This window comes from Pan paniscus, chromosome 3, assembly GCF_029289425.2.
Source record: "Pan paniscus chromosome 3, NHGRI_mPanPan1-v2.0_pri, whole genome shotgun sequence".
In the NCBI taxonomy this organism is placed as follows: domain Eukaryota; kingdom Metazoa; phylum Chordata; class Mammalia; order Primates; family Hominidae; genus Pan; species Pan paniscus.
The window spans coordinates 125,590,199-125,613,117 of record NC_073252.2 but is presented as its reverse complement, the minus strand read 5'-3'; the positions used below and the strand labels follow the sequence as shown (position 1 = coordinate 125,613,117).

The window sequence follows — 22,919 nt, the reverse complement described above, 5'->3', positions numbered from 1 at the left end:
CTGAATCTCTCTAGTCTTGGGCTTTTCATTGTTGTTGTTATTGTTGGGAGATTTGTTATTACTGATTCAATTTCATTATTCATTACTGGTCTGGTTCAGGATGTCTCTTTCTTCCTGCTTCAATCTTGGAAGGTTGTATGTTGCCAGGAATTTATTCGTTTCCTGTGGGTTTTCTGCTTTGTGTGCAGAGAGGTGTTCATAGTCTCTGATGATTTTTTTTTTTTTTTTTTTTTTTGAGTCAGGGTCTCACTTTGTCACCCAGGCTAGAGTGCAGTGGTGAGATCTTGCCTCACTGCAACCTCTGCCTCCTGGGCTCAAGTAATCCTCCTGCCCCAGACCCCCAAGTAGCTGGGACTAAAGGCATGCATCACCATGCCTGGCTATTTTTTTTTTTTTTTTTTGTATTTTTTTTTAGAGACAGGGTTTTGCCATGTTGCCCAGGCTGGTCTCGAACTCCTAAGCTCAGGCAATCCATGTGCCTTGGCCTCCCATAGTGCTAGGATTACAGGCATGAGCCACCACATCCAGCCCTCTGGTGATCTTTTCTATTTCTGTGGTATCAGTTGTAATGTCACCTTTATCGTTTCTGACTATACTAATTTGAATCTTCTCTCTTTTTTTCTTAGTCTAGCTAACCATCTGTCAGTTTTGCATATCCTTTCAAAGAACCAACTTTTGTTTTGTTGATCCTTTGTATCATTTTTTTGGTCTCAGTCTCATTTAGTTCTGCTCTGATATTTGCCATTTATTTTCTTCTGCTAGCTTTGGGTTTTGTTTGTTCTTGTTTTTCAGGTTCCTTGAGGTTCAACATTAAATTTTATTTGAGATCTTTCTGTCAAGATGTAGGCATTTCACACTATAAACTGTGTCTTAGTACTGCTTTTGCTGTATTCCAGAGAGTTGGTATGTTGTGTCTCTATTTGCATTCGTTTTGAAAATTTTTTTGATTTCTGCTTTAATTTCATTGTTTGTCCAAAGATCATTCAGGAACAAGTTGTTTGGTTCCCATGTACTTGTGTGGCTTTTTAGAGTTCCTTTTGGTATTGACTTTCTTCTTTCTTTCTTTCTTTCTTTCTTTCTTTCTCTCTCTCTCTCTCTTTTCTTTCCCTTTTTCTTTCTCTCTCTCCCTCTCCTTCTCTCCCTCTCCCTCTCTCCTTCTTTTCTTTTCTTTTTTTCAATGGAGTCTCACTCTTATCACCCAGGCTGGAGTGCAATGGCACGATCTCAGTTCACTGCAACCTCCACCTCCCAGGTTCAAGCAATTCTTCTGCCTTAGCCTCCCGAGTAGCTGGGATTATAGGCACCTCCCACCACACTGGGCTAATTTTTTTTGTGTATTTTTAGTAGAGACGGAGTTTCACCATGTTGGTCAGGCTGGTCTTGAACTCCTGACCTCAGGTTATCCCCTTCCTTGGCCTCCCAAAGTGCTGGGATTACAGGCATGAGCCACCATGCCCGGGCTGGTATTGATTTCTAATTTTATTCCACTGTGGTCCAAGAAGATACTTGATCTCTGTTTGTTTTGTTTTGTTTTGTTTTTCTGAGACTTGCTTTAAGGCCAAGCACATGATCAGTTTTGGAAAATGTTCCATATGCAGATAAGTATATATATATTCTGCAGTTGTTGGATAGAATGTTCTGTAAATGTCTATTAGGTCCATTAGGTCTGCAGTCCAGTTTAAGTCCAGAGATTCTTTGCTGATTTTCTGCCTTGATGATTTGTCTAGTGATGTCAGTGGGATGAAGTCCCCCATTATTATTGTATTTCTATCAAATTGTTTTCTTAGTTCAAGTAGTATTTGCTTGATGAGGCTGGGTGCTCCTGTATTGTATGCATATATATTTAATTAGGTTAAATCTTCTTGTTGTTTTGAACACTTCAGCATTATATAGTGCCCTTCTTTGTCTTTTTTTTTTTTTGCTTTTGTTGGATTAAAGTCTGTTTTTTCTAATATGAGAATGGCTATTTCTGCTTGCTTTTGCATCTTTTCAGTGGACTATTTAGTCCATTTACATTCCAAGTTAATATTGATATGTGAGTTTTTTTTCTGTCATAGTGTTGTTAGCTAGTTGCCATGGAGTTTCAATTATGTAACTGCTTTATAGGATCTGTGAGTTTTGTACTTACGTGTTCTTTTGTGGTGGTGCATATTGCCGTTTTGTTTCCATGTTTAGAACTTCTTTGAGCATTTTTTGCAGGACTGGTCTACTGATGACAAATTTCCTTTGCATTTGTTTGTCTGGGAAAGACTATTTCTCCTTCACTTATAAAACTTGGTTTGGTAGGATATAAAATACTTGGCTAGCATTTTTTTTTTTTTTTCTTTAAGGAGGCTAAAAATAGGCCCCCAGTCTCTTCTGGCTTGTAGGGTTTCTGCTGATAAATCTGCTATCAGTATGATGGAATTTTCTTTATAGGTGATTAGACTTTTCTCTCTTGCCAGTCTTAGAATTTTTTCCTTCTTGTTAACTTTGGATAGTCTGATGACTGTATGCCTTGGTGAAGTTCTTCTGGCAATGTATCTTCCAGGAGTTCTCTGAGTGTCTTATATCTGGATGTCTAAATGTCTCCCATGGCTAGGGAAGTTTTCTTGAATTATTTTCTCAAATAGGTTTTCCATACTTTTTACTTTTTCTTTTTTTTTTTCTGGAATATCTACGACTCATATTTCTTGAAGGCCTTATTTTTAAAAATTCTTTTAAATTTTTGTCTGTTTAGTCTAATTAGAAGGGCCTGTCTTTCAGCCATCAAATTCTTTCTTCCACTTGGTCTAGAGTGTTGTTAAAGATTTCAACTGTATTTTGTAATTCCTTCAATTAATTTCTCATTTCCTAAAGTTCTGTTTGGGTTTTTAAAATGATGTCTCAGCTTTCATATCCTGAATTGTTTTTCTGATTTCTTTGTGTTGGTTTTCAGCTTTCTCTTGAATCTCATTAAGCTTCTGTAAAAATCTACTTTGATTTTTTTTTTTTTTTTTTTTGAGACAGGGTCTTGCTGTGTCACACTAGGCTGGAGTACTTTGAGTTCTTTATCTAGTATTTCAAAGAGTTCATTTTGGTTGGGATCTGTTGCTGGAGAGTTAGCATAATCCTTTGAGGGTGTTGTTTTGGTCTTTTTGTTTTGTTTTGTTTTGTTTAAATTACTTTCAGTGTTGTTTCTCTGGTTCTTTCTCACTGGATAAGCTATCTCTCCTTATATTTTTTTTAACTTGCTTTCATTTGGACAGGATTTGTTTCTCCCTTGAAGGGATGTCTATAATGTATTTTGTGTAGGGTGCTTTGGTTTTGGTTCTGGGTGCTTTTGGTGGCAGAGTCTAAGTTGCCTGGTTATAGATAGTTTTTGTATGGTGGCTTTTCCAAACACTGTGGCAGCAAGGTACTGGGCATATGAGCAGGCTCATTGGCTCCTGTGTGGCTGGGGTGGAGGAGGTGTTAGGAAGCTTATCTTATTCTCCACAGGGTTGCATGCTTGTGTCAGCAGATTTCCTATTGTGTTATTCCATTTAACCTCCAGGCCAGTAGGTGATGCTTATGGTAAGAGTCAGTTGTGGCTGATGCAGTTGGGTATATACTTGATCCTTCTTTACTGGGAGAAACCCTCTGTTGCCTCAGGCATGGGCTATGGAATGTACAGTGGTCTGAGCTCCCTGATAAGACCTGGAGAAGGGGAAAGATGGGTGGGACTAGACTGGGCAGGCCTGCCTACAGGTTCTCCAATGGCAGCAACAGGCACCAGCTCCAAGTGGGTGGGGGGTTTCCAGTGGGTGGATCTCCACTGACCCAAGTTCTCTGCATGGGAAAGAGGGGCAGTCTAACCTCCTAATCTAGGAGTGGGTGCTCCAAATGCCTGAAGATATGACCAAGCAGTGAGTGGTTAGAGCATGACTGCAACCAAGATCTGTGCACCTGAAGGGGTGGGATGGCTCAGGCTCCTAATCCAGGTGAGTGGGTGAGCCAAATGCCTAGAAATATGTCCCAGCAAGGAGCTGAGAAACTGCTGCTGCAACAAAGACATTGCAGGGGATGGGAGGGGTAGCTCAACCTCCTAATTCGGGGAAGCAGGTGTGCCTCAAGCAGTTACAGGTAGTTAAACAGGCATGAGTGGGGCAGGAAAGGGATCTCCTGCAAACCCACTAGGAATGCTGGGTGATGGTTTGGCAATTATTGCATTGCCTATCTAAAAGTGATATGTTGGCAGCTGGTGCCAGGGAGAGGCCATTTCCTGATGGTCCACACCTGTTGCCCTGAAGTGTTAACTGAATGCAGATGCCAGGGAGAAGCAGAAGGGCATGCATATTAAGAGATAAAATGGCAGAGTAGGATGTTCCAGGGGCACTCCACTCGAAAAAGGAAGAAAGCCTCAGATGGGCATACATACAACTTCCTAAACACACTGCATGTGTTCACCTCCCAAGCAAAAGGAGGGTGCTGTGCATGCAAGCAGCCCATTCTAAGGGAAGAGTCATGGGAAAGAGGTGAGCCTATAAAGTAGGATCACAGTTAAATGTCACACTTGACCTTCAGGTGCCAACCTGGGTCTCTTCCAAGTGAACTTTCCTTTCCTTCCTGTTCTAAAGCCTTTCTAAATAAACTTCCACTCCTGCTCTGGAACTTGCCTTGGTCTCTTTTTCTGCTTTATGTCCGTCAGTCAAATTCTTTCTTCTGAGGATGCAAGAATTGAAGTTGCTGCAGACCTGTATGGATTTGTTGCCGGTAACTCAGATACCTCCCACTGGTAACAAAACCAGATATAGATAAGCCCAGGGCAGGAGCAGAGAAACTGCTACCACAAGAGGGAAAGCAGGGGTGACTCAAACTCCTAATCCGTGGGAGTAGGTGTGCCAAATGCTTGGAGTTACATCTGGGAGTAGAGCAGAGGGAGTGCTGTTGCACCAAGTTCTTTGTGTGCGGAATGGGAAGGTGGCTTAAACTCTTATTCCAGGGGGCAGGTGCACTGAAAGTCTGGAGTTACATCTGGGTATGGAGCAGAGAGTGCACCACTGTATCAAGATCTGTGCACAGGAAGGGAGGGGCACCTCAGGCTCCTAATCTAGGTGAGCACATGCCCGATGGCCTGGAAATGTGTCCACTGGTGAAGAGTGAACAACTGCTGCTACAACAGAGTCTTTGCAGGGAAAGGGATGGGCAGCTCAGGCTGCTAATCCAGATGAGCCAGTGCTCCAAATTCCTGAAGATATGCCTCGGTGTGGGGGCGAAGAGGGCCCCGCTGCACCAAGTTCTCTACACAGTAAGGGAGGGGCAGCTCTGTCTCCTAATCCAGGCTAATGTGTTCTCTGAATGACTGAAAACGTGTACCCTGGCAAGGAGTGGAGGTACTGCTGGTGCAATAAGGTCTTTCCAGGAAAAGGGAGGAGCAGCTCAGGCTGCTAATCAAGGAATGTGGGTGCTCCAAATGCCTGGGAATATGCCTGGGTTTGGAGTGGAGAGAGTGCCACTGCACCAAAATCTCTGCACAGGAAGGGAAATGTGGCTTGGGCTGCTAAAGTTACTCTGAATGAGTTGGACTATGAGTGTACCACAGAGAATGCACCCCTGACACTGATGTCTTTGCAAGGAAAGAGGAATTTGACCCATCGCTCCCAATCCAGGCAAGACAGAGTGGGGTCCACCTTCCACTCCTTGTAACTGGTGGGGCACTCTTCCGACTGACCAAGGGAGCAGGATAGGGTACCCAGACACATGCAGACTGATTCTAGCTTGCAAGGCTGTCTCTGGTTTCATTTCACCACCCAGGATAAACCTCAGCTTCAGTAACTCTCCTGCCGCTGCAGTCCTCCAGTCTTGGGGTGGTAGGGAACCCAATTCCAATGCCTAGTGCTGGGGCACTCGCCATACTCACTGCTCAATTCTGGCTTTGTGGGCCATTTCCTCCTCAGAGCATGTGCTCCAATCTCCAGCCAGCGACTAAAATGCCTGCAGTGGCCCCTGCTGCCAGGTGGCCAGTGACTGACTTTGTATAAGCCAGGGTTAAAGATTGCGTCCTCATCTCAGTCCCAAGTCCGGGAAAATGGCTGCAGCTTTTCCTGGTGTCTCTCTGTCTCTTCGCCTCTCTCCAAGTTATCTCCAGGGTTTGAGAGAAATAAGTTATTCTCCCTCGGCCTGGATTGCACGGATCCCTAGTGGAAAGATGAGTCACAGAAACTGGCTCTCTGCCCCCTCACGTACTGGAGTGTCAGTTTTATCAGCCAGAGACTATCATGGGGGCCACTTGTCCACCTCCTCCTCCTCGGGATCTGGGGTGTCTTTTGCTATTCCCGTGAATTTCCGTGATTTTTTATTTTTTTTCTCACGGAGTGGATCTTTATGCATTATTTTGCTATTTCCAAGTGGCTGAGGCACACCATGTTGGGAAAATTCCATTATCAATTTATGCCATTAATTCCTTCCAAGTTCTTTTGGTGTATTTTGTTGTCTATCTCTACTTGGATGAGTTTGTCATTAAATCATCATTTTCAGTATATGATTAAAGCATATAAACTAACACTTTAGTTGTATCCTACCAAGTCTTACATGCAGCTTCCATTTATTTAAAAATTGTTGATCTCTTACTATGTGCCGGGCATCCTTGTAGTTGTATGGGAAAGATAAAAATTGCTGCCCTTATGGAGTGGGAAGATACATTTTACAGTTAACATGTGTACATACATGCACACATACATATATAGGGATAGATGCAATGGGAAAAAGAGTATATTAAAAAGCAGTTGGAGTTTAAGGGGTACAGTTGCTAAAGTAACAATATTCACTGTCATTTGAAGTATTTTCCAATTTTCAACATGATTTGACATTTCTAGAAGTTAATCCTTTCAATCCAAGCATATGGACATTTGGCATGTCTTGGATTATCTACATAATTTTTAAAAATTAAAAACATCTAAAAACTGATATTTGTACATATTAGTGGGGTAGATGTGGTATTTTGTTACATGCGTAGAACGTGTAATGATAAAGTCAGGATACTTAGGGTATCCATCACCTTGAGTATTTATCATTTGTGTTGGGTACATGACCAGTTCTCTCTTCTAGTTACTTTGAAATACACTGTAAAGCAAATGTATACACTGTTAACTACAGTCACCATCTCTATTTCATAGGTGATTTCTAATCTTGTCTTATAAGGTGATTGCTCTTGTCTGAAAAACTATTACGGTCTTCAGTATTAAGTTTTGCTTTGTGGTCTACTATAATGAATTTTTGTGAATATGTTATTCCATGTGTATTTGGAAAAGTTTTACCTAATAGTCCAGTGACAATTTATTATATAATTTCATTAGATCCAGCTTTTAAATTTTGCTCCATTCTTTTATATATGTATTCACCATGCCCGGCTAATTTTTAGATTTTTTTGTGACAGGGTTTCACCATGTTGCCCAGGCTGGTCTCAAACTGCTGGGCTCAAATGATGTGCCTGCTTCAGCCTCCCAAAGTGCTGGGATTACAGACATGAGACACCGCACATGGCCTATTACTATTCTTATGGGTTTCAGCTTCTCATTGTGAATTGCTTCATATATTTTGAGGCTGTTTCAGAGCTGTTATAATCCTGGTGAATTGCTCCATTTATCATTGTTAAAAGCTTACTCTTTATTCCCACACTCCCTTTATTATTTTACCTTAAAATCAATTTTAAGGTAATTCCAAAGCAAAATCAATTTTATCTGATTGTCACTTCTTTTTTGATAGATTTTTAGTATATCTTTTCCAATCTATTTTTAACTATTACATCATTATGTTTAAGAAGTCTCTGTAAGCTTTTTTTTTTTTTTTTGTGATTCTCCTGCCTCAGCCTCCCGAGTAGCTGGGACTACAGGTACACGCCACCACGCCTGGCTAATTTTTTTTTTTGTATTTTTTAGTAGAGACGGGGTTTTACCATATTGGCCAGGCTGGTCTTGAACTCCTGATCTTGTTATCCGTCCGCCTTGGCCTCCCAAAGTGCTGGGATTACAGGCGTGAGCCACCCGCTCCCCACCAAAGTGCTGGGATTACAGGCATAAGCCACGGCACCCCATGCCCGGCCCACATGTGGTCTTTAAACTTGCAAGTTTATGGTACTTATTGTAACTACTTAGATATTTGGATTTGTTATTTTGTGATTTTTTTCTTCGCTTCTCTGTTGCCTTTAACAGGGTTCATTTTATTACATGTTGTTTCTTCCTTATCTATCTAAATTTAACCTGATTTTTGCCTAATACACAAATACTTTCAGGTTTATACTGCTTTATCACCACAGCTGGACACAACTGGTTTCATACTGCCTTCTGGCAATTGCAGGATGTCTGAACTCTCTTGAACGTATTTCCTTACCTTTTAAAATGGTAAAATTTTGTGGATAAAATATTGGGTACTTACTTACAATCAGACAATCACCTCTGAAAGGTTACAACTCTTACCTCATTAATCAGTAGGAACAGGGTTTTGATTTAAAGCAAAACTCTATCTCATTCTTCCAAACTCAGGAGTTAGCAAAATGGGAATGAACTGCCAGTTATTCAGCCTTCTAGACTTTATTCGCATTTGTTTAAAGTGCATAGGCGTATAAACACTTTTCTGGATTGAGGATCCAAATCCTTCAAATTTCCCAAGTTGTCCAACCACAAAAAAATTAAGCACCAAATGCTCCAGTCTAGACCGGGGACCTCAACCATTTTCTTTTCCCAACATGCTAAGCTATTTGACACATTTTTATTAGGAACAGCAATTCTCAAAACTGAGGCGCTATTATCAGAATCACTGGGGCAGGAAGCTTCCATTTGCCTGTTGAGAATTTCTAAAGTCTTAAAATTCATTTATTCCTGGGTTGTTCTCTAACAATACTTCCAACATTAGCAAAGTACTATTAGTTTTCAGAATCAATAGTATCTGAAGGTTTGAAAAATTTCCCAGGTTACTTAAAAACCCTCATTGCCAAGTAAATTTTTATAAATGAACTTGATGATCTGTCCACAGACCATCATCAAATCAATAAAGTTCAATAGGTGAAAATTAAACCTCAGGTGTGCAAAATTCATGGTTCAAGGAGTAGGTAGACATATTTATTATAATTACACGATTAACAATGTGTACTGCCATCCAAAAATGAACTACATTTATTGCTACTTTGTTCACTAGCATAAAGATGCAATTTACTTACATAGAAAATATTTTATATGCTTTGATACTGCCATGTGTAAACATTCTTATGGATATGTTTGTGAACTAAAATTGACAAATATATATTCCTATGTTACCAACTTAAGATCATAAACCATTCTCATGTCTGCTCATTAAAGCTAAAGGGTCTATTACATGTGAATCTCAATTATTTTTATAGAAACATCACACTTGATTACCATTTTCTGCATTTCAATGGTTGCTGTTTGTATTGAAAACAAACTGAGAAATTGAGAAATCAAATGTAGTACCTCTCTTAAAAAGAGGAATTGTTAACAAGTAGGAACTAAACTGCCAAAAGTTATTTTCCATAATGACTAGAGTCAGTCATCACATACACAAATTATTATTTATTTATTTATTTTTTTCTTGAGATGGAGTCTTGCTCTGTCACCCAGGCTGGAGTGCAGTGGCGTGATCTTGGCTCACCACAACCTCTGCCTCCCAGGTTCAAGCTATTCTCCCACCTCAGCCTCCCGAGTAGCTGGGATTACAGGTGCACGTCACCATGGCCCCGCTAATTTTTGTATTTTTTTTAGTAGAGATGGGGTTTCACCATGTTGGCCAGGCTGGTCTCAAACTCCTGACCTCAGGTGATCTGCCCAGCTTGACCTCCCAAAGTGTCAAGTTATTTTAATAATGGTTGGAGAAAAGAAAAGATGACCTGGATGCCATATTAGGAATACTAAACAATTCAGTAACCTCATTAAAAATTGCTTCTATTTGCTATGGTATTAAAGGACAATGGCTTTATCCTACCAAATATAAAAGCCACTTTTCATGTGAGTCTTTTTCCAAGACATGAAATCATAAAAGTTTATTTCAGGGAAAAAATACAACATTTTAAAGCTTCCTTTACCTAGATTTCCATTTCTAATTACATTTTTTTTTTTTTTTTTTGAGACAGAGTTCTCGCTCTGTTACCCCCAGGTTGGAATGCAGTGGCAGGATCTCAGCTCACTGCGACCTCCACCTCCCGAGTTCAAGCAATTCTCTTGCCTCAGCCTCCCGAATAGCTGGGACTATAGGCACACACCACCACACCCGGCTAAATTTTTCTATTTTAGAAATGGGGTTTCGCCAGGGTTCAAGCGATTCTCCTGCCTCAGCCTCCCGAGTAGCTGGGACTACAGGCACACACCACCACACCCAGCTAATTTTTTGTATTTTTAGTAGAGACGGGGTTTCGCCATGTTGCCCAGGCTGGTCTTGAACTCCTGAGCTCAGGCAATCCACCTGCCTCGGCCTCCCAAAGTGCTAGGATTACAGGCATGAGCCACTGCACGGGGCCCCTAATTACATTTTGACATCTACATTCTGGGTAGATTCATATAATTTTAAGAACATTTAAAAATACTCAAGTCCCCAGAAGCAAAAAATTTAGGAAACTCTAAAACAACAAGGAAGATGCACAACACACATACATAACCAGAGAGCAGCAAAGAATCAAAGGTGTCTAACATCTATTTTGAATTTCTGACCCTTGTTATTCTGTCAAATTGATATTTGGATTAAAAATGAGGGATGTTGTTTACTTAATAGGCAATACTCACAAAATTGACCTCTTTTGGTCTGGAATTAAAGTATTCCAAGGCCAGAATACAAAAAAAGAATCTACTCCAGAATGCTATTAAATTACACAAAGAAATAACATAGCTTATCAAGTACGAATTTATAGCCAAAAAACCCTTAATGGGAAGAATAAGTATTAAAAAGGAAACAAAAAGTAATAAAATTAACTATCCAAGTGACTGGATTATCAGTAAAACTATTTTTAAAAAGCCATGAACAAAAAGATCTAAAGGATAATAAAAAATAACAAATACTTGAGAAAAATACAGTGATTATTTAAGAGTCTAGAATTGGATAAGAGGATAAAGATAAAGGAAAGACAAAGATCATTTTCATTTATAGTTTATATGCTATAATGCAATTAAATTATTTAAAACATGTTGAATTTCACCAGTCTTTTTACAGGATAGGTAATTTTCAGGTGTCAGTGACATTTCCCTAATAATCATCCTGTGACTTAGGGCATGACCGTAAATTAGAGATTCCAAAGCAAAGAGCATACTATTAATTTTTTTTGTTATGGATTTGTACTTGCCTGACAGACTGAACCAAATGTACATTATTTCAGTTAGCTTTGTTTCTTTGACTGGAGAGCTCCAAGTCATTTAGTAATGTTTTTCAGCAAACCTACTTTTTCTTTTAATACTTACTCTAACAATATGTTAGAAGTATCTTTAGGGATAAGGAAGATGAAAGAGCCATCACCCACTTAACACTGATCACTTCCATAGACATTTAGGTTTCTTCTTTTCTTCTAAGTGGTTTCAGTTTTTTAATGTTCTGAAAATTCCAGGTGCCCTTTTATTGTTTAGAATAATTACCTTTGAATTTAGAAAAAAAATTGTAATGACATCTGGCAGCATTATAAATCCAAAGCTGTTTTGTTAGAAAACATGAGTATATAAAAGAACATTGGCCAGGTGCGGTGGCTCACGCCTGTAATCTCAGCACTCTGGCAGGTGGATGTGGGTGGATCATTTGAAGTCAGGAGTTCAAAACCAGCCTGGCCAACATCATGAAACCCTATCTACTAAAAATACAAAAATTAGCTGGGCGTGGTGGTGGGTTCCTGTAATCCCAGCTACTTGGGAGGCTGAGGCAGGAGAATTGCTTGAGGCTTGAGCCCAGGAGGTGGAGGTTGCAGTGAGCAGAGATCGTGCCCTCCAGCCTGGGTGACAGAGTGAGACTGTTTCCAAAAAAAAAACAAAAACAAAGTATTAATTTTCATGCATTTTAAATTAGAGAGGTGATAGTTAAACAGCTAAAGTTTCTTTTTGCTTGTTTTGGTTAAAAGCCTTGGTCTTTGATCTGCATTAAATTTTTGTTACTTTTTATCAAAAGAAATTATATGCTTCTTAAAATTATTTTATATTCTTGCTTTAGATTAAATCAAATGTTGGGCAAAAACCAAAAGGTATAATGTTAAACCTGCCATCTTTTTTGATAAAAAGTATCTTCTGAAACTGACTGCTTTACAAAGATTAGTTTGCTAAGTGGACTGATTTTTGCAAAACATACTGTAGGTAGTAAGAGGATAATATCAGAATTAAGCTTTATAAGCATATCCCTCTCATGCCACATGAAAAGTCATCAAGGGCTATTTAACCAGTGTTACCAGATTTTAAATGTATATTGATATGTACAATTAGCTGTGCCTCTCATTAACAGTTTATACAATAAAATATCACAAAACAAAATTCTGCTTACAGTTCAAAACTTCAGAAGTTTAACCACAAAATAACATTAACTTTAAAAGCAAAAATTTTTGGCCGGGTATGGTGGCGCACGCCTGTAATCCCAGCACTTTGGGAGTCTGAGGTGGGTGGATTACCTGAGGTCAGGAGTTCAAGAGTTCAAGACCAGGCTGGCCAACATGGCAAAACTCCGTCTCTATAAAAATACAAAAATTAGCTGGGTGTGGTGTCATGCACCTGTAGTCCCAGCTACTCAGGAGGTTGAGGCAGAAAAATCACTTGAACTCAGGTGGTGGAGGATGCAGTGAGCCTAGATCACCCCATTGCAATCCAGCCTGGGTAACAAAGCCATACTCTGTCTCAAAACAAAAAAAAAATTTTGTAAACTTTTAAAAACTGAGAAAGTTATATTTTACCAATAACTTAAGAATCATTTCTAAATCTATAATTTGTAAAATTAATGCAATGACTTTAATTGTGGACTACCAAATAACAACTATTTACTATAAAACAGAAAATCCTAATGGGAGAGGCTTATTATTTGTCAAATTTATGAAAGTGGAGGAATGGTTGTATGTATTTAGGGTGAAAACAAAATCAGTTAATTTGATTACTATATTCAAATGTCTACTACCTTTAATAAATATAGATTTTTCAAAACAGTTAAAGATGGGCTAATTTGGATTAAGTGCTTTAACACTGACATTATGTTAAATTATTGAGCCCCAAAATTCTCTTTAAAGACTTCTATCATGGAATTAATCACAAATATACTAAAAATTGACACCTCCCTCCCAAAAAAAGTCTAAGAAACCTTTACTTCTTTTAGCTCTTAATATACTAAAAATTGACACCCCCCCCAAAAAAGCATAAGAAACCTTTAATTCTTTCCTTTAGCTCTTCTTAGTAAATGTCTTGTTTTCCTTTTATGTTTTTGTTTTGTTTTGTTTTGTTTTTGAGATGGAGTCTTGCTCTGTTGCCCAGGGTGGAGTGCAGTGGCACAATCTCGGCTCACTGCAACCTCCGCCTCCTGGGTTCACACCATTCTCCTGCCTCAGCCTCCTGAGTAGCGGGGACTACAGGTGCCTGCCACCATGCCTGGCTAATTCTTTTGTATTTTTTAGAAGAGACGGGGTTTCACCGTGTTAGCCAGGATGGTCTTGATCTCCTGACCTCGTGATCTGCCCGCCTTGGCCTCCCAAAGTGCTGGGATTACAGGCGTGGGCCACTGCCTTTTATGTGTTTGAGACAGGGCCTCACTCTGTTGCCCAGGCTGGAGTGCAGTGGTATGATTATGGCTCATTGCAACCTTGACCTCTCAGGCTTAAGTGATCCTCCACCTCAGCCTCCTGAGTAGCTAGGACTACAGGTGTGCACCACCATGCCTTGCTAAGTTTTTATTTTTTTAGAGACAGGGTCTCACTATGTTTCTCAGGCTGGTCTTGAACTCCTGGGTTCAAGTGATCCTCCCTTCTTAGCCTCCTAAAGTGCTAGGATTACAGATGTGAGTCACCGTGCCCAGCCTTGTTATCCTTTTCAAAATCAAGTTTATCTGTTATTTCAATAGCCAAATTCTTTGCTGTGCTCTTTCTAGTTTTTTGGAAGAATTTTTTTTTTTTTTGAGACGGAGTCTTGTTCTGTTGCCCAGGCTGGAGTGCAGGAGCACGATCTCAGCTAATGGCAGCCTCTGCCTCCTGGGTTCCAGCGATTCTCCTGCCTGAGCCTCCCGGGTAGCTGAGATTACAGGGACATGCCACCACGCCCGGCTACTTTTTTGTATTTTTAGTAGAGACAGGGTTTCACCATGTTGGCCAGGCTGGTCTTGAACTCCTGACCTCAGGTGATCTGCCTGCCTTGGCCTCTCAAAGTGCTAGGATTACAGGCGTGAGCCACAGCGCCTGGCCAAAACTTAATAATTTTACATTACTGCTAAGGAATTATCACAAACTTCCATTATATTATTTAACAATTGTTTTTTATAATCACAGTACAACTGACTATCAAGAGTTGGTTTCTAAAACCACAATTTACACTTTCCCACAGAGCCAAAGTATACTAATTTATATTAATCATTCCAAATATTCCCTACAAACTTCATTCTTATTTGCTTACCATAGGAAAACACTGTTTTACTATGCATCTTTTAAAATAATTTCTGAAATAATAGCTTTTTATTTTGAAAATCTTTGTCTAGCATTGCATATTTTAATGTAGATTAAAATTGGACTGAATTAGACTGTCTACCCAAAGCTGCATTAAAGAGAGCACTCTCTTTCATTAATGAATTAAATAAATAAATACATTATAAGGCTAAATCGCTTTTGAAATCTTTTAAGTTGAATAATTGGGTAGAAAAAGTATATATATATTTGGATGTATATAAGTTATTAAATGAAGTGTTATATAATTACAAAAATTAGTGGTACTATCTGACTAAAACACAAAACTAAAAGTGACTTCAGAGCAGGAATGGAAAATGTCAGGATATACTAGAAAATTTAGATGTATTAATAGAAAAGTTGTTCCCATATTTACTCCCAGGAAGTTTCTGAGGCATAGCTCCTAACCAAGTGAGTGGATGTTTTAACTCAAATAGAAGCTCTAAAGTCCCTACTTGTATTGTTACATATTTGCTTTCATTATCTTCATGCTTTTCTTGAAATGAATCTGTACATTCAACATACAAATAAAAAGCATCTATGTTTGTAAAAAATGTATTTCATCACCTATTGGATATACCTATTTCATTTTAAGAGAATTAAGAGAAAGTTTAAAGACTAGGAGAGTTTAAAAATATATTAAGTTTATATGATTTTTTAATGCAAAAAAGAGATTCTTCCCCTCAAAAGACGGAATAAAAATCCCTGCAAAATGCACTACTCCATACTCTCCATTAAGTGCTGACTACATTGTAGAAACAAAATCTCTCGTAGAGAACTAGTTGTGAGAAATAATGACTATCCCTAAAGATATTATACTCTCAATTTTTACAACTTAAGTCAATATTTAATTGTTCCTAATATAAAGATTTAGCTTTGGGAGAAAATGAGCCTTTTGAAATTTTAACCTAGGTCAATCTAGTTGATTGGCATTAAGGACATAAGGGCTCATATACTTGTCTATGCTTCTGTCTCTTGCAGATTGAAACACCATTTCAGTCTGTTCCCATACTTAAGCAGTTTCAGGTCTCTGGACAGAAATTAACAATGTGAACAAGTTGGGTGATGAAGCACAGATAAAGTCCTTAAAATACATCTTAAGTTTACAGTCCCTTTTCGCATTTAATTTGTATAAGAAGCACCAAAACTGGAGCCAAGGTTTCAAAAGGTAATGTTAACAGCAGGAACTATAATTTAATCACACAACACTATGTAACATTCTATATTTTTGCCTGTTGATATGTAACATAGTTAAGTTTATTACAAACATTATTTCCTAAGACTTATGGTATAAGTGCTCCTTTTCAAGTATTACCACTTAATAGTGTTTAATCTACAAGGTAACATTAGGTAAATCAATGATAAATGTATATAATGCAATACACTGTGCCACTTCTTCCTACCCTGTGTTAAGGTATTATTAACAAAATCAATTAAGAAAAAAACAAGACAACTATTATAACTGAAACAAGGCTATGAACATCACAGATGCATGTCTGAGTAGATAAACAGCATTTCCCCTTAACATGAAAGTCATTTTGTCAGAGACTCCTGTATCTTTAGGCTAGCATTGTTTTAGCAGCAGCTAGTCTTCAGGACAAGATCAAAAATTTCAAGCGAAAAGACAACGAGTTACTCTGAGAAAACATCAATCCACATTACTAATAAAAGAAGCAAACTGCTGGTTTCACCTTAACATAAAATTGGGTGTGTTCCCTTTCACATGTGATTTAATTCATTTATGTGATGACAGCAAAGCTTTGGATTTCTGTGGTACATCAATGAGATGGACTAATTTGTTGAGAAAGCTCTTATTTGTTTTAATATTTAAATTGTAGCAATACAATAACTAGAAAAAGGTCAGTGCCTCCGTAGCTTTAAACCCCATCAATTTTCATTTGTTTTTCAAAATAAAGATGCAATTAAATCTATGCTTCTGCAACAATAATGCAATAAAGTATCCTTTCCTGAATAAAGGAATTGAGGTTTATCCCAGTAGAAGCTTTAAATAAGGTAGACTGTTGCCAACTATGTATCAATCCTATATGTTTGATATATAAAATTATCCGGAAAGCTTAGATTGTCTTGTAAATCTAATTCGGCTAACGCTGCATATAAGCAGCAATGGAAATGAACAGAAGTGCACTCAATATAAAACACTTTTCAAAACTACTCCAAAAAACAAATGACAAAAGTGGTTAAGAACAACTGAGCGTCTGTTGTGTGTACCAGATGTAAAAGATGGACCCCGTGGTTACTTGCACGGTTTGAATTAATGTGAAGGTAAAATTAAGACTTAGTCCACTTCCATCTCTCCAGAGGATTTAGTATGCTGTGAGCTGTCTTTTGTTGAATCTGATTTAGTTTCAGTTCCACTCTGTCCATCCATTGGGCCATTGTGTTCACTATTAGCTTTTGGTTTGTCTTCAGGAACTTCTGCTTTTGGTTTGGGCTTGTAAATGATGGGGTTACAGAAATTATCCAGTTCCTAAAGACATGAAGAAATTGATTATATTAAAACGATTACAGAACAAGTTACCATTAACTTTCTAAATTCCACATTAACTTCTAAATTTTCACATAATTCCCCCTTTCTGAATTTGCTCAGCTAGATAGCCAACTGTTTTCTTCAAATGCCTCATGAGAGATTTACCTTGTTTGTTAGTATATGTCTGTGGCAGTCAAAAATTATTGAATCTTAAACAATTATTTTTTGTACTTAACCTTTCTAAAACTTGTTTCTTTATAATCAAATACAGTTTACTTTGGCAGGAATAATTTTTAATTCTTCCTTTAAATTACGTGTAATGCTTTGCTATGAGAATTACATCAAATAACACCTGTTTCATAAACTGAAAAATTTCAACATTTATATGAAAACAATTCTAATAAATGGAATCATACAAATACATACACAAACGACATTTTTTTTTGTTTGAAAATAGCTGAGTAGCCTCTTCTGAAGGAAAAAGTGCCGTGAAAGTAAATTGGAACTTAATAATTTAAATGAAACAATGCTCTTCAATTTCCTTGCTTTTTACAAACAAATAGAAGACCACTATACAAACACTACTCAAATTTAAAAACCTTTGAAGATCAATGTCACAAAGATCGGGGTAGCGACGGAAATATAGGGATTAACATCTTAAGGGGAATGTTTTAGTTGCAAACTGCTCTTGTCACACTCCACATCTCATCTCATCTCATTAGGAGTAAAATATATATTATAGCTTATTGGCAAAACTTTGTTAGAATAAAAATATTGTTATTACTTACTTCATTATAAAAAATACCAGCTTTTGTTAAAAAAAAAGAAAAAAATCACATATCCCAAAACATACTGAATGTTATTTTAAAAATCCCCTGAAATTCCATCTCCTACAAATTAATAATATTAACCTTTTGGTGGATATCCTTCTAGATGTATGTTCAGGCATACACATACATATAAACAAATCTATGAGCACACGTATTTGTACAAATGAATACATTTAAGTTCTGTAATTTAACTTAGCAATACACTGTATACATCTTTAAACAGATATCTCTATATGTAAAATGCTATATTTAATGGCTGCATAGTGTTGTATGGATGCATCAACTTATTGATCTAGTTTCCTATTGATAGATATTTAGATTGCTTCCTTTTTTTTTTTTTTTTTTTTTAAATAGACAAGGTCTTGCTGTGTCGCCCAGCTGGAGTGCAGTGGCATGACTGTAGCTCACTACTGCCTCAAATTCCTGGGCTCAAGGGAGCCTCCTGCCTCAGCCTCCTGAGTAGCTGGGACTACAGATATGCACTACCATGCCCAGCTAATTTTTGTATTTTTTGTAGAGATGGGGTTTCACCATGTTGTTTATGCTGGTCTCGAACTCCTGGGTTCAAGCAGTCCGCCTGTCTCAACCCCCACAAAGTGCTGGGATTACAGACGTGAGCCACCACGCCTGGCCAACATTTTCATTAGCAGTGTTTTTTAAATTGAAAAGTTTATCTCGGAATAAGATTTTACCATGGAAGTTTATACGCTTCAAACTAGGTCAAAGACAGACTTATACTGAAAAATTTTGTAATGAAGACTTAGAGGTTTCATCCAACCTATAAGTCTGAAATACTTAATCAGAAGTTGTCACATTGCTTTTATTTCATTCTGTATTACTCTTGAAGTTTAAAAACCAGCCTGGTATATGACAAATTAAATCAAGGGATACCCCATACCTAAAATCTTAAAATTTTTTAACTAAATAAAAAATTAGTCTTAAATTTCTGTTCTAAGTTCTTCTGCAAGTTGATTATTTGCCAAAGTATGACTCTCATTAAAAATTTTAATACTTGAAACCATTAAAAAGGCAATTTCATAAACTTCTTACCTTTGACTTTGCTACTATTTCTGAAACTTTTACCACAGGATCTTGAGTGAGACTTAGTTTGTTCTGTACATTCATCTTACTATTCAGCCAACTCATGGCATCACTGATACATTTTTCAACCTTTTCCATTTCAGTAGGATCCAGATGATCATATCTTTCATCCTATTTAAAAAAAAAAGCTTGACTGCATGTTAATGATTTTTCAGCTAGCACCAGTTTATTAGTAATTTCTACTTTAAAAATTTAGACTCTTATTGACTGTTTATCTCAAATGTACTCATCTGAAGAAACCCCATACGAATAACACAGAACTGAAGAGAATGGGATAAAAGATAAGATCAGTGTGAGTTTAAAAAGCAAAGGCTCTCTGAAGAAATCAGGTTTGGGAAAGAATGACTACTAAGGAATACTCATGGAGAAAGCACTTAGCCAAGGAAGAAGTTGCAAGGAAATGGAATTTGTAAAGGAGAAATAAAGTGAACAAGGCATATAGCAAACTAGACACAAAATTATGAATATATAATAGAAAAGCATATTAAATTCTTGATTAGAAAAATGACAAAATTCTTTCTGAAAAAGAGAAACTGCAGCTGTCACATGTAATACACAACCAAGTAGTCATGGTTTAGATTAGTAGTGACAGAATCACAAAGAAATGGCAATGAACATATAGAAAGAGAATCTCCTGATGGATTACAGTTTGGACACAGAAGATAAAGGGAAAGAGAATGTAAGAACACTCCAAAGTCAAAGAAGTGGGAGGATGGTGATGCCATTTTTAAAACCATAAAGCTATATATATGAAGAAGAAAAAACCCAAACAAACAAATGGAAAACCCATAAAGCTTCCTCGGATACCCAAATCCTCCTTCTGCTTTTATTACAAATTATGCATCAATCATCTGACTCAGTTTCTAGGTCGCCACATTTTCTTGAATTTCTTCCTATGTCATGGATCACTTTTTAAGTTTCTTTTGCCAGTTCATCCTCATTCATCTCTCTACCCACATGCTTTAAAAAAAAAAAATCTCTAGCCTGAACCTCTTCCCTTAACTCTCAACTCTATATCCAACTTTGACTTTCTATTTGTAAAGTTTGAAATGCTTATGTTTCAAACACCTGATTATGTCCCCACCTACTCTTCCCAGTTTTCCTCATCTCAGCAAATGGAAACTTCATTCTTTCGGGTCAAAATCCTTGGAGTAATTTTCAGCTTCTTTGTGATAGATTTACATCAAATCTATCAGGAAATCTTAAAAGCGTCTACCTTCAAAATAAATGCAAAAATCTAACCAATTCTTGGCTCCCCAACCCTACCATCTGGGTTCAAGCCTCCATCATTTCTTGCTGTATTATTCTAATAATGTCTTATTCCATCTCTCTGCCTCCAGATCCTTAAAAAAAAAAAGCCAAATGTTATTACTCCTGTGCTCAAAAACCTCCAACAGCTTCCTATCTCAGAGTAAAACCCAAACTTTTACAAGGGCCAACTAGACCCATTTATGATCTCTCAACTGCTACACTTACCCCTATTTTCAACCACAGTGACCTTGCTGTTCCTCTAACATGTTCTCCCCTTGGTGTTTTGCAACTGCTATTCTTTGTCTAGAGCATTTCTCTTCCAGTTATCACACATCTTTGAGTTTTCACTTCTTCATTTCTCTCCTAACATGTATATCACCTTATTAGTACACCTTTCTGACAAACCTCTTCCAACCCTGGCAGTCCTTTTTCTGCAGCTTTTTATTACTATCTGACATAACTTACAGTAATTTATTGTCCACCTTTCACTATTGAAGCATATTAAAAACAAGTTCAATGTTTTGTTTGACAATATAGTTCAGTCATCTAGAAAATAGCCTAGCACATAATAAAAACTCAAATGTTCGAGCAAAAGTGAAGTCTTGCCTTGTTTGGGATAGTATCTTAAATGTGCATATTGAAGAAGATAGCTAAAGCCTGGGGAGCACTGTGACACTAGTAATTATACCAGATTTAAAATATTCTTGGTGTTTTCATTGGGTTGTTTCTTCCTTCTTACTTTTTCATTATCCTTACAACATTCTATCTGTGCCTATAAGAACAATTTGAACACTGATATTAGCAGGCATATTTACAATCAATATCTGAATTTTTCCTTTAGGTTTTCTGGACTGCAGTTTTTGTTTCACAAAACTAAAAAATCTCTTATTTCTAAAATAAGTAACTCTTCTCAATTTTGTGTAGTGGAAAGCAGTATAGTTGCTGGGAATTTGTATATTGATGTCAGACTGGTTAGGTTTGAATGTTGATTCCATCATTAACTACTTGGGTAAACCTCAATAAGTTGCTTAAGTATTTCCATTTTCTTAATTGTAAAATAAAGATAATAGCATTAACTTTGTATAGGATATATCCTGGTGAGATAATCCACATAAAGTACTTAAAATTCATGACGTGCACAATAAATGTAAGCTATTTTGACATGCTTGAATATTTCTGGTGCTGGTCTCTTCTACTAATGCACGTTTAACATCAATGACAAAAACTAGGGATTACAGAGAATATTTACTTAGAGTAGGGATTAAAAAACTTGTCCCATCGGCTAAATCCAGCCACTGCTTATGATTTTTTAAATAAAGTTTTTGGGAATACAGCCATGTCCATTAGTTTGCATATTGTCTATGGTACTTTTGTGCTACAGTGGCAGATAAGAATAGCTGTACAGACAGTAAAAACTACAAAGCCTAAAATATTGTTTGTCTTAAAAAAAGTCTGATAACTACTGATTTAGAGGAAACAAAACAATAAGCTTAATTTTCTCAAATTTTATGGTTATATCTAAATGGAAGTATCATCTGTATAACTACATATTTGACAGTAGAAAGATTAAGGTTATATAGATTTGAATATGTACATAAAAGAATAAAGCGTACAGGAGATTATGGATGACTAATGGACTGGAGGACAAAAAGCAACTAAAAGAAAAATAAGCCAAGAAACAAAATAAAGGCTAGCAGAGTCCAGTCTCAAAGAGGCCCATAATTAAAAAAAAGTCAAAGAGGTCCTCTTTTTCACTATATGAAAAACATAAAAATGAAATCTCTAAGAAGAAAACAATGGATTTGGTCACTGGGTTATTTTATAATGTAGTTTCAGGAAATTCTAAAAGATGAAAGCTACATACCTTTACTGTATTTCAAATGTATCAGAATCCTTAAGTGAAATTCTCCAATAAAAAAAAAAGTTTTAAGTTTGGTACACAAAGTCTCTGGAATTTGATAGATACAACTGCTATAGCTTTGTAGCTGAGAACTTTTAGATTTGCCCCATTCTATGTACCATGCACATGCCATCGTCACCAATTGGCTTTATGAATTCAATACCTTGTTTCTATAAGCTTCTATCACTTTCATGACAAGTTGGATCTTTTTTCCCAAGTCATTTAAGGCTTTTGGTCTCTCTTCATGCTCCATGTACTTCATTTGAATAGGCTGGCCGTATTTCTGTTAACATAAGAAATTTTTAAAGAAGAAAAATTTTTGAGTTTTAACAGAAAACTTTTATAGGGCCCTTATAGGATGATAAATAGGAAGAAAAAATGGACAGATAAAAATATATCCCCTCTTATTTTCCTGTATGGAAGCAAGTTACAGTAGCTACTTCCTCAATCCTACACAAGGATGCCTTCCACACACCTTATCTTTTTCTCACTCATTAAGATTACTTCTTAGCTTCTCAAATCTGATGTCTCAATCAAAACTTTAATTCCTTAAAAGCTGAGTGTTAAAACTTTATAGAACTATTAAAATAAGAAAACTGTAAAAACTATACTGCATGCAGAATTTGTAGATTTGAAACTTGGTATCAAATACTCAAAGTCATAATATAACCCTCTATGTACAACATAATTACTGGGACTGATAATTATTATCAACTAAATATTATTTATACATTTAATCAGTAAAATGTG

The 22,919-nt window shown here is 37.1% G+C and overlaps 1 protein-coding gene across 2 annotated transcripts in view; it reads right to left on the bottom strand.

Annotated features, from left to right (window-relative positions):
- Positions 1-1,093: 1,093 nt before the first annotated feature.
- HSPA4L (heat shock protein family A (Hsp70) member 4 like) overlaps positions 1,094-22,919 on the bottom strand; it is a 72,664-nt gene continuing 50,838 nt past the window's right edge. For both annotated transcript variants that reach the window (XM_008976690.4, XM_055111815.2), the window contains 3 exons: positions 22,333-22,452; positions 18,968-19,129; positions 1,094-17,087 (listed from right to left, as the gene is read on the bottom strand). In XM_008976690.4, the coding sequence (XP_008974938.4) occupies positions 16,896-17,087; positions 18,968-19,129; positions 22,333-22,452 (474 nt within the window). In that variant the 3' untranslated portion in view covers positions 1,094-16,895. The remainder of the gene's footprint in view (positions 17,088-18,967; positions 19,130-22,332; positions 22,453-22,919) is intronic.